The sequence below is a fragment of the Amphiprion ocellaris genome, chromosome 23 (assembly GCF_022539595.1).
Source record: "Amphiprion ocellaris isolate individual 3 ecotype Okinawa chromosome 23, ASM2253959v1, whole genome shotgun sequence".
Classification (NCBI taxonomy): Eukaryota; Metazoa; Chordata; class Actinopteri; family Pomacentridae; genus Amphiprion; species Amphiprion ocellaris.
The window spans coordinates 1087956-1101943 of NC_072788.1; the positions used below are offsets into that span (position 1 = coordinate 1087956).

Sequence of the window (13988 nt, forward strand, 5' to 3'; positions counted from 1 at the left end):
AGCTCAAATCAGTGACTGTGCTGTGAATATTCTGTCTTCCGTGTAAGACATTCACCCAGAGAGACTGTTAAAAGTAATAGAAAGAAACCCTGGTCTCACACTCATATATGTCTATGTTGGTTATGGCGCTCACAACTGTTGTACTCCACAATGTCGATTACAGATGCAGAGAGAGTCTTCTTCCTGAAGGGAGCGTGGACAGCAGCTTTCATAATATTAGCAATCTCGGTGGTATTTTGAGTTGACAAACTGAAAGACAACTTCCGGGTACATGTGAGACTTTATTTTATTTCCTAAATGTGATCCAACATGAGGCCTTTAAAGGATTAATTATAATTAATTTTAATTAATTAATTATAACGCCTGTTTTTTAATAATTATTATTTATTATTATAATTAAATAATTTTGTGGCATCATTATTTCTACTGATTATGAAAGTATTCTACTCATTGAACCTGAGGACAAACCAACATTAAAACAATAACATTACATTACTGTTACAAGAAACAGAAGTCTTCAAATGATCAGTTGAATTATAAACAGGTTTATCACTTCATTTTAGGGTAGAAATAAAAGATAGTTAGCCTAAAATGTTGGTAAGAATCCATTGTTATTACTGGAAAAAATGTGAAAATATACATATTCACATGTACAAATGTATAATATCACTATTATAAGATCCGTCGTTAGTCTGTAGACTCTGATGCAAAATAGACAGATAGTGTGAGTAAAATTGTTGAAAATATAATTTTCCTGTTTGCAAAAGCTTATATGATCATGGCTGCTCATGTGTCTTGCTTTATTGGGCCCTTTCCATTGCTGTGTTTTCAGATCTAAGCTCATTAATCTTTGAATTTCAGTGCATGTTTGTAATTTTCTTCCATTTTTGATACATCTGCTTTCACCCTCAATTTTTGCACATCCTCTTTCTCTCTTCACTCTGTAAATACTTCACTGAATCGAACCAAAGCACCTCTCCCTACCATTTCTGTCTAATATTGGCAACCAACAGCTACTACTGTTGGCATTTAGCTTCTTTAATAAAATTACCCTGATCACTTGATCAATAAGTTTCTGGTAAATAAACTCCACAACACTGATCACCGCAGCCCAGTCAAGAAGTAAACAATACAAGGAAACCAAGGTTCTAATATTTTCTAGGAGATAGTGATGTGTATTCAGTAACATTAATATTTTTGTGTGTTTGGTATCTCCCAACCAGCTGGATATATTAGGGAAAGGTTTGGCAGCAGCTCAGGATATGAACATGCTGTGCTGTAGACAGGAGAAGAAGAAAGGGAAATATCCTCCTGTGGCTTTCATAAGACAAAGAGAACAGGAAGTGTCCCCAGTTTCATCAGTGTCTTTAGGTAAGACTATGTGTATGGTTCAGGATGGAGGATGCAGTCTGAAAAAGAGCAAAATATGCAGGTAAACAAACCTTGTTTATCGGGTAAACAAGCACAACCTATTCATACCATAATCAGCGCGACAGAAGTGGACAGTAATAACTGTGAGCTCTTTATTCAGTGTAACTAAATGAAGCTGCATGGATGTTCTTTGACAGCGAGGCTCATCAGAATGTCTAAGTCCTTGAGATGTGTGGAGGGCAAACAGGGACGTGGCCTTGGTTAATGTGCCAACAGGCGAACGTCTGATCCATGTGCCCATATCACTGCTGGCATGAATAAAAAGGCACCCACTGTACGCCCAGGCTTGGCTTTAACTCTGTCCTGCAATGCATACTAACAACAAGCTCAACCAGTAGGGAGATTTGCCTGGCCTCAATCATTAGCATAGAGTTAAGGGATTATTCAGATCACTGCCTGAAATCCTTTAATTGTAATAGTACACAAAAATTCATCTGCAGCAGAAAGAGCCCATCTCATTTCACAGAGCAAAGTTGACTTGTTGCCTTTTGTCAAATTTGGGGGTGATTCTATGGATAGCTGTTTGAGTGTGCATGTTCTTAAGCTGTTGTGTGTCTAAATCATTAATTCAAAATGGAAACCAGAAATCTGGCAGCAAATACATGACCCTGGATTTGAGGGGTTAATTAAAAGCAAATTAAAAGTCATTAAGTCTGCAAAACACCTGCTTTTTTAGGAACATGTCAAAAAAGGATGTCATTAATGTGCTAATACCAAATCCCCCTTGCTTTATTTATGGTTTTCTTTTAGGCAGCATCACAATAGGAGAGGATTCACACTCACACACACACGCACACACATTATTATCCACAGTCAATATTGACCACCGTGCCTGAGCTAATTGGAAAAGTAAACCTGCAAAGACTCATGTTTGGGCCTAACTAAGCAGAAGGTTCAAAAGGATAATGGAAACGGTGTAAAAAGAAAATAATATCATCTGTGCAGGCTGAATGGCTTGGGGGAAACATGGGTGGAATAACACAATTGAGAGCAGACTGCTCATCAAAGGAGGCAATCTGGCTAAGCTTGTCCCTGCCCGTCGTGTGGCGTCTGCCAACCCAGACATGAGCACTAGTGATCTTCATCATAGCTCACCTCAGGCTAGGATTAACAGGCCACTAACTCCCTGTAAAACCCTCCCCCTGAAAGCCACAGTGAATTGGCAGTGTACAGGCAGGCACAAACTGCAGACAGATACATACACATAAAAATTCATAGAAGAACACATACTCAGACATACTGTACCCATATACCCTAACCTTCCCTTTACCTCCTTGCTTTACCCTAAAGGCTACTACTGTTGCAGTGACTCTAAATCAAAGTGAAAATTCTCTCCCAAAGGATGGGGCGTGGCTGAGTTTAGGGCATTCACTGAATGTACCCCATCCAGCAAGTGGCTTGTCCTCTGCGGCAGAGCAGCCTAATTACAGTGGGCTCTGCTTCGACGGGAATAGAACTAGCTGCCAATACTATTGATAATTCACACAGACTAAGCTGTCGCAGGGAATAGGGATGGGCAAGTGGAAATGACTCAGTTTTATTAGCTTCCACTGCCCTTTGATGTGCAGTCAAGAGCGAGACATGCCAAGATACTCATGCCAGATGGAAGCACTACAGCTGAAAGGTGTCTCAATCCTTTTAACATAACTCTTTTTGCATGTGAAACCTCGAACGATAGCTATTAGTCTGACATAGCCAAACATTTCCCTACAATTTATTTCACCATGTTTTATAACTTAGCTGGCTCGATATGAAGAGGCTGGCTGGCTGGTGCAGCAGTGAAAGCTATGCAGATTTGTGGTCATTGTCATAATGTGCTATATTTGCCGCTCGAAAATTTAGACCCCTTAACCAACAGCTCAACAAGTTCTACACAAAACATTTCTGGAATCTCTGCCATGTTCTAGAGCTTAGTCTAACCCTGGCATGATGCTCTTTTCTTAGTGTCCCCCTGGTCTAGAAAGGAATTTGGTTACTAAACAGATGCAAAGCAACACAAAAATTGATGATGTTGAACTCTTTCTACTCTGGACCAGGTTCAGGACTCACCTCAGGCTTCTTGACTCGCCCCTCCTGGAAGGAACATGTGCGAGGGTCATGGGTACAGTCGTGCCTGTATTTACACCAGTGGCATTGGTAGGGACTACTCACACATGAAAGACACCTAGAATGAGAGCAGAGCAGAGGGCAGGCAGAGTTTTTAATTAATACTGACCTTCAGCCAATACACTGGAGAACAAAAGCTCAATATGCCTACTTAGTTATGTATACAATACAATTTCAATGCCTCAACTATTGATGCTAGTTTTTTTGGCAATATTAAGGAATAAAAATTGTGACAAGGAATTTGCTAGCAAGTTCCAACTTCAAATGTTAAGGAAGAGAAAGACAAAATCTGACTTCAAATGCTGCATATTTAGGTCCATGGTTAAATTCTTTTGCATTTAGCACTCAAAAATTGGTAGAGGAAAAAATGTGTATTATATATTGTTGCATGCTGTTACTGAAGGGCATTTAAAAGCTATTAGTAGACAAATACTTACGATTTGTGCACACTACAGTTGTAGAAAACAAAACTGGTATTTGCAAATGCCAGGCCTGTCTCTTTGGACTTGAGATAGAGCTGCACAATCTGGTGGTCACCTATAGAAAAACAGAGCGTAGTCAAAATAAATGGTGTGTTACACAGAAGTATACAAAATGTTTTGTGTTCCCATAAAACAGCACGACAAGGAAGCATGAATTGCTTTTGTTTCAGAACAAATTTACTGAACCCATTACTGACAGTTTCATTCAACTCTAGAAATAAACAGAAACAAAACAGTATTATAATGGTAGCGTGTCAGAGCTACTTTTTCCAGCATAAGCAGCACAAGCACTTTTAAAGAACCTCAGCCTATATGATAATCATTTCATTCCCTTGTTCAAATATCCTTTCTCGGTGTGTAGTCACATTGGATTTTCCCATAAAGAAAAGATAACTGCACTGCTCGGAGCCACAGGTTGTTGCACTGGTAAAGGCAGTATCTTAAGAGAAGAAGAGCAGAAGGGTTTTGTTGGGTTAAGTCTCCCTATTCCTGCCTCCTTATGAGAAACAAAAGTTGGTGCACACGCATTTCCCTGGGGATGGACAATATTCCCCCAGAAAAGTCTTTGAGAGTGTCTTTGACAAGGTAAGGGAGAATAAAATGAAACAGAAACCATGTGTGTGTTTGTGTGTAAGTGTGTGCGTGCATGAGAGCTTGCGCCTCATCTGTATTTGGTGTGTCCTTTTGTCTGGCACTAATGAAGGAGTTCATGTTTAATTCAACAGCACATCCACACATCTAACTGCTCCCTCTCTACACTACCTTCGCACCTCCCTCTCTCATCCCCACTCTATCTCTATACACAGGTCTCTTCACTTCCTTCCACACTGCGACTCCTTCTTCTCCCCTGTGTCTCTCTCCATCTCTCTAACAAAGAAGGAATCATTCATCAATCACAGTAAAGCACCGATGACAACGGATCTGTCCTAATTAGGCCACCTAAATGTTACCTTGAAGCCTGCTAACACTATCTATCCCTCCCTCTCTCTTCACTCCATCCGTCGCTCTCCCTTTCCTCTCTTTCAGCCAAGCTTAGACTAATGAGTGCTAGTGAAAATGGAAGAGGAAAAATTCAAATATGTGAAATATTTTTCTCTTCTAAAAGCAGGGGAGCTACGTATATTTGCGGGTGTGGGAAAGCAAAAGATATGGAGACATGCTTTATGCCTCATTTGTTCTTGTCTCAGTGTACATATTGACACATCTATGTTTGCATGACTGCAGCATTATCAGCTTTACATGTGGCTGACATGGTAAACATTAAACAAATGCTTTTAATTCCCCAAAGCACCCTCAGGCTCCCCGTCAGCTGTACATCTGTACATGTCTGTCTGTGGATTACTTTATTATACTGGTGTCATGTGTTTGTTCAGGTCGCTGTATTTACGTGTGATTCTTCCGTTCTTGTGGTTGCACCGAATGAATAAAGGGAAATGTGAATGTCTGTTAATGTGTACAGCCGAGACTTAAAAGGTCTCACCAGCACTGTAGAAAATGCTGGTTTTCTGCCTGCTGTAGCTTCATGTTTGGCGTTTAGATTCAATTTGTAAGCAATGTACAGATAATGTTTTTGTAAATGACACAAGAAATAGTGAACATCATGGTCATTAGAAATTTTGAGCATGTCAATGTGGAGTACTAGTGATGATCTCCATTTTTTTGGTCATTTTTTTCTTTTTTTTTTGAAAAATATGGAAGAATGGCACTTTCATTATCTCAACGTGAGGACAGTTATGGGTTGGTGGTGAAAGATTGCCTGCCTGCGGACAGACCTTCCCAGATGGGAGTTTCGTTCAGTTAGACCAGGCTTAGCCAACCCCAGAGAGAGGAGGTGAGAAGCAGGGACAATGAAAGAGGAAAAATATTTTCCTTCTTTGCATGTGAATAACTACTGTCAGAAATGTTTTAACTGAAAGTAATAGAAACGGTGACACTGTCTGTGGGGGTGGGTAATCCCTGGGCTCTCTGTTAGCTGCAACACTGTAGTAAGAACACTTAGCTGTGCAGATTGATATTCTCCTTTTTGTACTGGGGTTAACTGGGGTCCCACCACTCCCTCTGGAGCATATCCGCACTGAGGGAGGGAGGTAAGTAAATCCCACAGCATACTCATAACTAATGTTCATTCAATTACTAAACATGTCCTACGGCAGTGCTCCAAGGCCTGTTGAGTTACTGTTGGCAATGAGAAAACAAAAATTCACAGAACACTTATTGCCTTAGGACGAGCATGCTGCTGACTGCAGGTAAAACCTCCAGATGAGTGTGTGTTTTCGTGAAAGACACGTATACTTGTATTCAACAGGTGCTCTAAGGTTGAATACCAGCTGTTTCCAACAATGGGTTTTTATACATAATTTTCCTAATTTTATAGTCCTACTTCCTTCCGATCACAGGCTCTCGTGTCAAGTACAGAGACATTTTGTGTATATATTGATGACATGTATGACCTGCACCACTGGATTGCATTGAATAGTATGTGTCTTGATCATGGTTTTGTTGCTTTTTGGCCTTTTACCTTTGTCAACTATAATGCGTGGCATTTCCTTTTCAGCAGGGGAGGAGCACTTGATCCGGTTTCCTTCTACCAAGCCATTCATCTCAGCCAAGTCCTCAAAGGTGCAGTTGACACCTGCAGAAAGTTCTGGGACGTTATGGGCTTCCAACACCAACTGTAGAAAGAGAAAGACAGAAAAATGTTACAAGTTGTCAATATTCTGTGCAATATTATACGACATATTAATTTATTAGGAATTGATATAACAAATATAATCCAAAAATAACCAGTTGAGCACATGAAGGTAATTAATAGCTGACAGCAACAACTATTAAAGTTTAAATGGCTTCACATTTTCATAAGCAGATACCACACAGTGAAAATCAGTCATCAGTTTAAAATACCAGTGATGAAGCATGATGTATAGTTGCCCCCATGGTCAGAGATGAACAAGTTAGATGTGTGCCCAAGCAGTTATATGGCTACAGTTCTGACACATCTGTGAGCACTTCAGATTGGTTTTGGAGCCAGCATGCTCTTCAAATATGACTGTAACACAATATTGCTGAGGAGAGCAACAGCTGCAAGTTCTGTGCAGAGTAAAGATCCATCTCCAGAGTGGTCAGTGGCCTGAGGAGCCACTGGGGGATTCTTGAATGAGGCATCAGATGCATATCCTGCCCAGATGTCCAAACATCATCAAAACACTCTGATGCAAAAAGACACAGATTGACTTAGAACTGAAACCAGTGTAATCTTAATAGGCCATATGTGACAGTAGCAAGTACTACTACACTACTACCTGTCTTGCCACCTCCCATAATACCTTCTTGAATGTATAAACTGTTTGGATTTCACATCCCTCCTCAATTTTCTGACTCCCTGGCTCTGTGAGAAATTGATGTTTTAGTGGAATGTGTTTGGGATACAGAAAAAGAAATGACATAAAAGCAAAAGTTAAAGTATCTGGAAGGACAATGAGTTAAAGAAGAGACTGAACAAGCCAATTGAAGCTACTGTAAATGTGGGATGAAAAGAGACTATGACCAAGAGGAGGAAAGTACTAGCAGATGGACTGGGATGAACAAACGATGCAGTGAACAATAAAGGAGAAGAGAAAGGTCCAGGCATGCAGACCACTGGACAGCAAGGAAAAGGGAACTCGAGGACATAAAGAATGCAAATTTTCCCACTTCATTTTGAAATGCTGTGTAAGCTGTATCTGCACCTCAGGAAAATGGCTTCGGGTGAAGTAGAAAGAGAAAAGGAAAAAAACATGTCCTTGAATGAAAGGAGAAGAAAAAAACAGGGTTGTGGAGTAGGGTCAAGACCAAAATATACATATTGATGGAAAACTGTGTCTGCAAGGGGTCCTTGGTCTAGGCATTGATTTGAAGCGTAGCCCATAGTACACTTGTGACGTGACGCTAAAAGCTGCCTCAGCGGCAGAGAAGGGCTGACCTGCACTGTTTTTATATTGCTGTTTAATGAAAAGAAGGCAGCGAAAGTGTGAACAGATATACAGCAACCCGCATAAGATGGACAGTGGATGACTACGCTTCGATCTCTTACACACTCTACCTCTCACCTTTTCCATCTCTTGCTTTTATTTTTCCTTTAAAGAGGGAAATGCAACCAGACTCAGAGTTTTCTCAATTACATTTACGTAGCCGTGGATAAGCCTGACTACAGCAGTGCTGCATAAATATGAAAATAACATACTCATGTTAACAGAAACAGCCGCCACACAGACACACACATGCACAAATGGTGTCCTGTGGTTTAAAAAGCACCATGTCTAATGCTGTGAATATGTGATGCTGTTCATGTTGCCATGGTGAAAAAAACATCTTAGCTGCAGAGGGACTTTATTCAAAAGCAGTCTGATGCCACAAAAAAAAAGGCGAGAGAAAAACATTTGACTTCGCTTTAGTTGTTCTTACAGTAATTTTAAAGTAAGTCCTAAATTAGCCTACAAATGCCATTACTTACACTGTACACTTGCCTAACTTTGACATAACTGATTGTAATCTATAAAATCATACTAATGATACACACATCACTGATAACTAATTTCGATTTGTTTATCTTAATGACCACATTTTTTCTGCATACATATAGAGACAGCTCATAGTACAGCAGAATAAACTTTTTATGAATGACCAAAGAGAGAATGATAAGTCAAAGGAAATAATAGCTTTTTCTAGAATGAGTCTGACTTCAGCAGTGATGTGTCCTTGTTTCTCTCAAGAGTTCCTGTGCCTTATCTTTCCAAACAAATATGTAATAACACAAAGGTCAAGGAGGAGCCCCTGTCTGTCTGGCAGTATCCTCTGCCCAGCATTCAGCTGGATGGAATATGTGTGGCAAAAGGTTAAACACTCTGAAGACTCTGGCTTGAAAAACCTCTCACACACATACATACACCCATGAATATCATTAGAGTGATGCAGAAGTGTACCTCTGAAAATCAGCAGCTCACATGTGACCCTCTGAGCAGCGCAGATGGAGAAAAGTCATTCTGGCTTGACTTTAGAAAACAATACTGGATATTTATGCACTTACTTGGTCTATGAAACTCAAAGCCATCTACATATAACCAATAAACAAGAAATGTGACATCACTTGGCAGTGTTTAAAATCAGTGGGATATTCATAACATTTAGTGTCAGTGCCTTTAAAATGGACGATCATTCAACACTATGGAGAAATGCAGTAAGCCTTGAAAGATTTAGAATAGCATAACGTGTTCAGGTAATGTCAGATTTTCTGCTTAGCACACATAAAGCCACTTAAAAAGATGAAAATCCATTTGTTACTTGTTCTAATAAAATAAATAGCAACTGAAATGGGTTTTTGATCTGGGTAAAAGCTGGGACACAGCAAGAAAGCAACCACATGTTTATATTTGATTGGTTTCAATTAACAATCAGCAAAGAGTGTGTATTATACCTGTATACCATATTCTTTCCTTCCAGATATAAATTCTAGCTTATAGTTTATATACTCTGCTCGCAGGTGGAGTTACAAAACTGAAATAAACAATGATCCAAGTGCTTGTGTTTCTCCAGTTCCTGCAGAGACATATTTCTGTTGAAATGGATCACAGCTCCTTGCACTCTAATCAATACACTTAAACAATCAAAAACAATTCAGACCTTTTAAACCTGGCAGCTGTTTCGGAATGAAATGTCCAGGGGGAAAAGTGCTGCATTTAGCTGCCAACAATCACAATAAACACAGCTGAGCTAAACAGGATGCTGTTAATGATTGTTGACATTTGTTGAGCGTGTATTTCACTGGACAGGACTGTAAGTTGTGAGGTCAGGATTTGAAGGATGCATGTTGGCAGGCGGTAAAATGATATAAAGCAGGATTACAGAGTGAACAGTGGCTACTAATCAGTATTTAGAGCATAATTACATCATATTACAAATTATGCTTGAGAGTGTGATATTGTCAATCTGCCAGACAAGATTTTCTCACTAGCAACATATTCAGCTATCCACACTATTTAATGCAATGTGGCTCCACTGAGAACAACAGTTTGCTTGCTTGAAGTGTTTTTTCTTACTGAAAGACAAATATATTGAGTGACTACTAATTAAAAATTGGCCACATTATATCTCCAAGTGGCACAAGAAAGAAGCACACAAAGTTAATGATAAGCAGTATCTATTTGAGACATTTGGGAGAGAAGCATCATCAGGTATTCTTGATAGATGACACTGTTCATCTCAAACCTTAAAACAGTCATTGTTGCTCTTTTATTGTACATGATACAGTGTTTTCTTCTACTCACCGTGACACTAAACTGGGACACTGATATGTTGTTGGGGTGGACACTGAGACGCACACACTGCTTGATGTCCGATGCAAAGCGCCGGGGCTCTGATGAGCGCTCACATTTCTCCTTCCTGGCGCACCTGTTTAAAACACAAGAGGGGGGGCGTTATTCGCAGACTACAAATACACACATGCACACAAGCATGCACACAGTACACAGTAACCTGATCAAAGCTTATTCCTTTCCACCTGTTGGCATCTGGGAAAAAGAGAATGTCCCACCCCTCCCTGACAGGTGGCGTTAGGCACATTTATCATATTTCCTCTCTGGCAGTGTACCAGCTACAGGGTCAATGAATGGAAGCTCAGTCAGCACAGGGGAGGGTCCAGTTGCATTTAAGACAATGCTTGCTCTATATGTGGAAGTGGAGCCGGCCAATTGGGAAAGAGGTAGGCCTCGTCTTTGTAAAGCCGTCTTAATGACTGGCATTCATGGGCAATGCCAAATGCAGGTGGAGATGTGGATGCTGGTGGGGGGTAGGATAGATTACTCCCCCCTCTCAAAACCAGACCAGGTGGTCTAATCCAGTCCATTACAGTGGTTTGGGGAAATGGAGGACTGGACCCTTTGTACACTAAGAGGAATTTACTGACTCCTGCTCCATATACTATCCCATGATAGACTGCAGGGTCATTCATAGCTGGAAGATCAAAACGGGTTTGTATGAGAGCTGCAATTCATTGCCACCAACACCCTTGCAGTGAAAAGTTTTCATCTTAACTATTCCAGGAGAAAAACCGATGGAGTCGTTGATAAATGTATTCTTGATGAGAAATTCTGTGAGAAATAAACCAGCCCAAACTGTGATATAACCTCAACCTTGTTCTCTACACACACACACACACCACACACACTTACGCACACCCTTGTTCTCATCTAATCCCCTCATAAACTTATTCAAGTTTAATCCCCTATTGATTTAGACAAAAACTTGCAGCGCAATTAGCAACCTGGCAAATCCACAGAGTGTCCTAAAAGTTCTTTAGAGAAATAAAAGGCTGGAAAGAAAGGAAGAGGTCATAATGAACGAAGGAAAGAAAGACTTTCGAGGTGGTTGACGTCTGAGATACAGTAATACCTTAGGTGCAGACAGAAGCTTTTTCTCCTGAATTGGAGCGATTGAGGGAGGGTGGGTTCTGACCTGACATGAGCATTGTAAAGTTAAGCAGCCTAACGTGCTGCTAAGAAGACAGACATAAAGAAAACGAAAAGAAATAATCTGTTTGAGAGAGGGAGAGAACAGGAGGAGGGGTAAAGACTGCTGGAGAGAGGGGAAAAGAAAGGAAAAGAGAGGCAAGATTTAGAGGAATGCAACCATTGTTGGCTTTCTGTGAAGCTTTCCCTACTAAGCCGGTTTGAGTAGGGGTTTAATCACTTCAGGTTCCTTTGTGCTTTTCTATCACTGATGTCTGTGCCTCCTTTTCCAGCACTGATTTAATAAGACCGCATCATATAAGTAGCCTCCAGGCAAACAACCCACATAGAAAACCCACAAATGCACACTTTAACCTACAAATATATATATAATAGACATACACACACAGTTTACTTCCTTGAATACCCACAGGTCTGTTGTTTACACCTAAGAAAAAGGCAACACTGTAAGAAGATGCTCAGATAGAAATAGTGTAAATGTTTGCCTGGTATGGGTTTTGTTTGTGTGTATAATTATGATGGCATTTGTTCCTTGACAGTGTCACTGTGTATTGTATTTTGGTAGAAAAATGTCACATTTCATGCCAACATGACTAGCTGTATTGCATTATTAGCGTTAACTGGCACAGTCCCTGCCAGTGAATCATCACTATGGGTGACTGAATCATTACTGAATTATAATTTTTAAAAAGAGTGAATAGAAGATTATACCACTCTGTCAGTTCATCCTCCTCTTTCTTTCCCCATCTCTCACACAGTCACACACACACACAGTATAAATATCTACATCTAAATACTGTTAACTGATTCCTGGGAGATGGTGAAGTGTCTGACAGCAGGTGATGAAACATGTTAATATAGAGAAAATACAATGGGCAAAATAATAGATACTGACAACAATAAATGAATATTAAACCCAGATTAAATGAATAAGGCATGCAGCTGCCCTCCCGTTAGCTTCAATCAAGTGCTGTCACAGGAGACTAGAAATGTGCAGAGGCAGATGCACTTCAAGAAAAGGCCCCTGGTCAATGTTAACATCATTTCTCAGCTCAAAGTCTTTGCTGACATTGTTAAAATGAGATGCTGTCAATTCCAATCCACTGGTTATTTCTATGTTTTAATTTTGTGTTATTCTGTCATGACAGTTGTTTCACTGCTGGTTAACTTGCACCATTGCTTCCTGCAATAGTGCAGTTTGTGTGGCAAGCATAGATCATTTAAAATATGTTTAACAGCTATAACACTTGTTTTAAACAAAATGGATAGTCAAAACTCTCATAGCTGTCACATACCTGAAGCTGAACTGGCTGACTTACATATGTGAAGTTGAATATATGTGCATCTTAATAAATTTCATGTCCTTATGTTAACAAATATACTTCAAATAACTTCAAAAAATTATGTTTATATTTGCAGATACACCGTTCTACAGGACATGCCTGTTACATGACAGTTTGCATAAATCATTTCATTTTAAGCTAAATAATAGTTTGTTTATAAAGGTGAGGTTTAGGTTAAAGTTAGGCTAAAGTGGAGATTTAGGTTATGGTAAAGAAGGAAAATGATGCAGGAAGCAGTCTAAAAGGATGAAGAAGAATGAACTAGACATGCTGCAAAGACTTGTTAATGTTGACCTCGTGGCAAATTATGTTTTTTTCGGCTATTAAAGTGTGTGAGTCACACTGTACTCTGTTTATGAGAAATAATTACTTTGGCCAAGATATACAGCCCACAAGTTTTATCATCTGCAGACATTTATAATGTCTCTTAATACAGTTACAAGGCAACAAGACATAATGAGGAAGGGTGAGTGGAATAGTGCAACAACAAGGCTGGTATAGCTGGACCGGGGCCTGTTAATATACTATCATTAGAGAGCTTATATCACTCTGCTCTAAAAAGTGGACAGGGGGCAATTTGTTTTGCTTGTTAAGCAGATGTGCCGTGAATGAGGAATTTATCTTAAAAGACAAACACCTCCACTGAAGTTCAATAAAGTGCATCAGTCTTACGGAGGAACAGTGACCCCAAATTCTTATGGATTAACTTCCTATTCCTATTGAGGATATTTCTGTTTGAACCTTCTGCCTAGCAAGACTGTCAGATTAATAATGCTACATTTCATGTTACTCATATTTCATACTAATATCAAACTGTACATATTTGCAATCTGTGTGACCGTTATTTTCTAATGAATGACTTCTAGTAAACTTCCTTATACTCTCTTCTAATGCAGTTTTTTCAACATTGTAGTTGCAATCTCTAAAGACTAACAATTCTTCCTTCTCTCTGTCCTGCTATTATATATATATGTATGTATGTATGTATGTATGTATGTATGTATGTATGTATGTATGTATGTATGTATGTATGTATGTATGTATTACATACATACATACATACATACATACATACATACATACATACATACATACATACATACATAATATATATATAACATATACAT

The 13988-nt window shown here is 39.5% G+C and overlaps 1 protein-coding gene across 1 annotated transcript; it reads right to left on the reverse strand.

Moving 5' to 3' along the window:
* Positions 1-398: 398 nt before the first annotated feature.
* LOC129348178 (plexin-A4-like) lies at positions 399-10613 on the reverse strand. Its single transcript, XM_055007931.1, has 6 exons — positions 10552-10613; positions 10319-10442; positions 6538-6691; positions 3975-4074; positions 3481-3595; positions 399-1409 (listed from the first exon to the last, which is right to left on the reverse strand). The coding sequence occupies exons 1-6, from the start codon at positions 10611-10613 to the stop codon at positions 1368-1370; spliced, it is 597 nt and encodes a 198-aa protein (XP_054863906.1). The 3' UTR covers positions 399-1367.
* Between the last annotated feature and the right edge of the window lie 3375 nt (positions 10614-13988).

Coding starts and splice junctions, on each gene's coding strand:
- LOC129348178 (XM_055007931.1), bottom strand. CDS start 10,613: ATGTGCCTAACGCCACCTGTCAGGGAGGGGTGGGACATTCTCTTTTTC. Junction 3,596..3,974: donor AACTGTAGTGTGCACAAATC/GTAAGTATTTGT, acceptor CTCTCATTCTAG/GTGTCTTTCATGTGTGAGTA. Junction 1,410..3,480: donor GGCGAGTCAAGAAGCCTGAG/GTGAGTCCTGAA, acceptor GCTCTTTTTCAG/ACTGCATCCTCCATCCTGAA.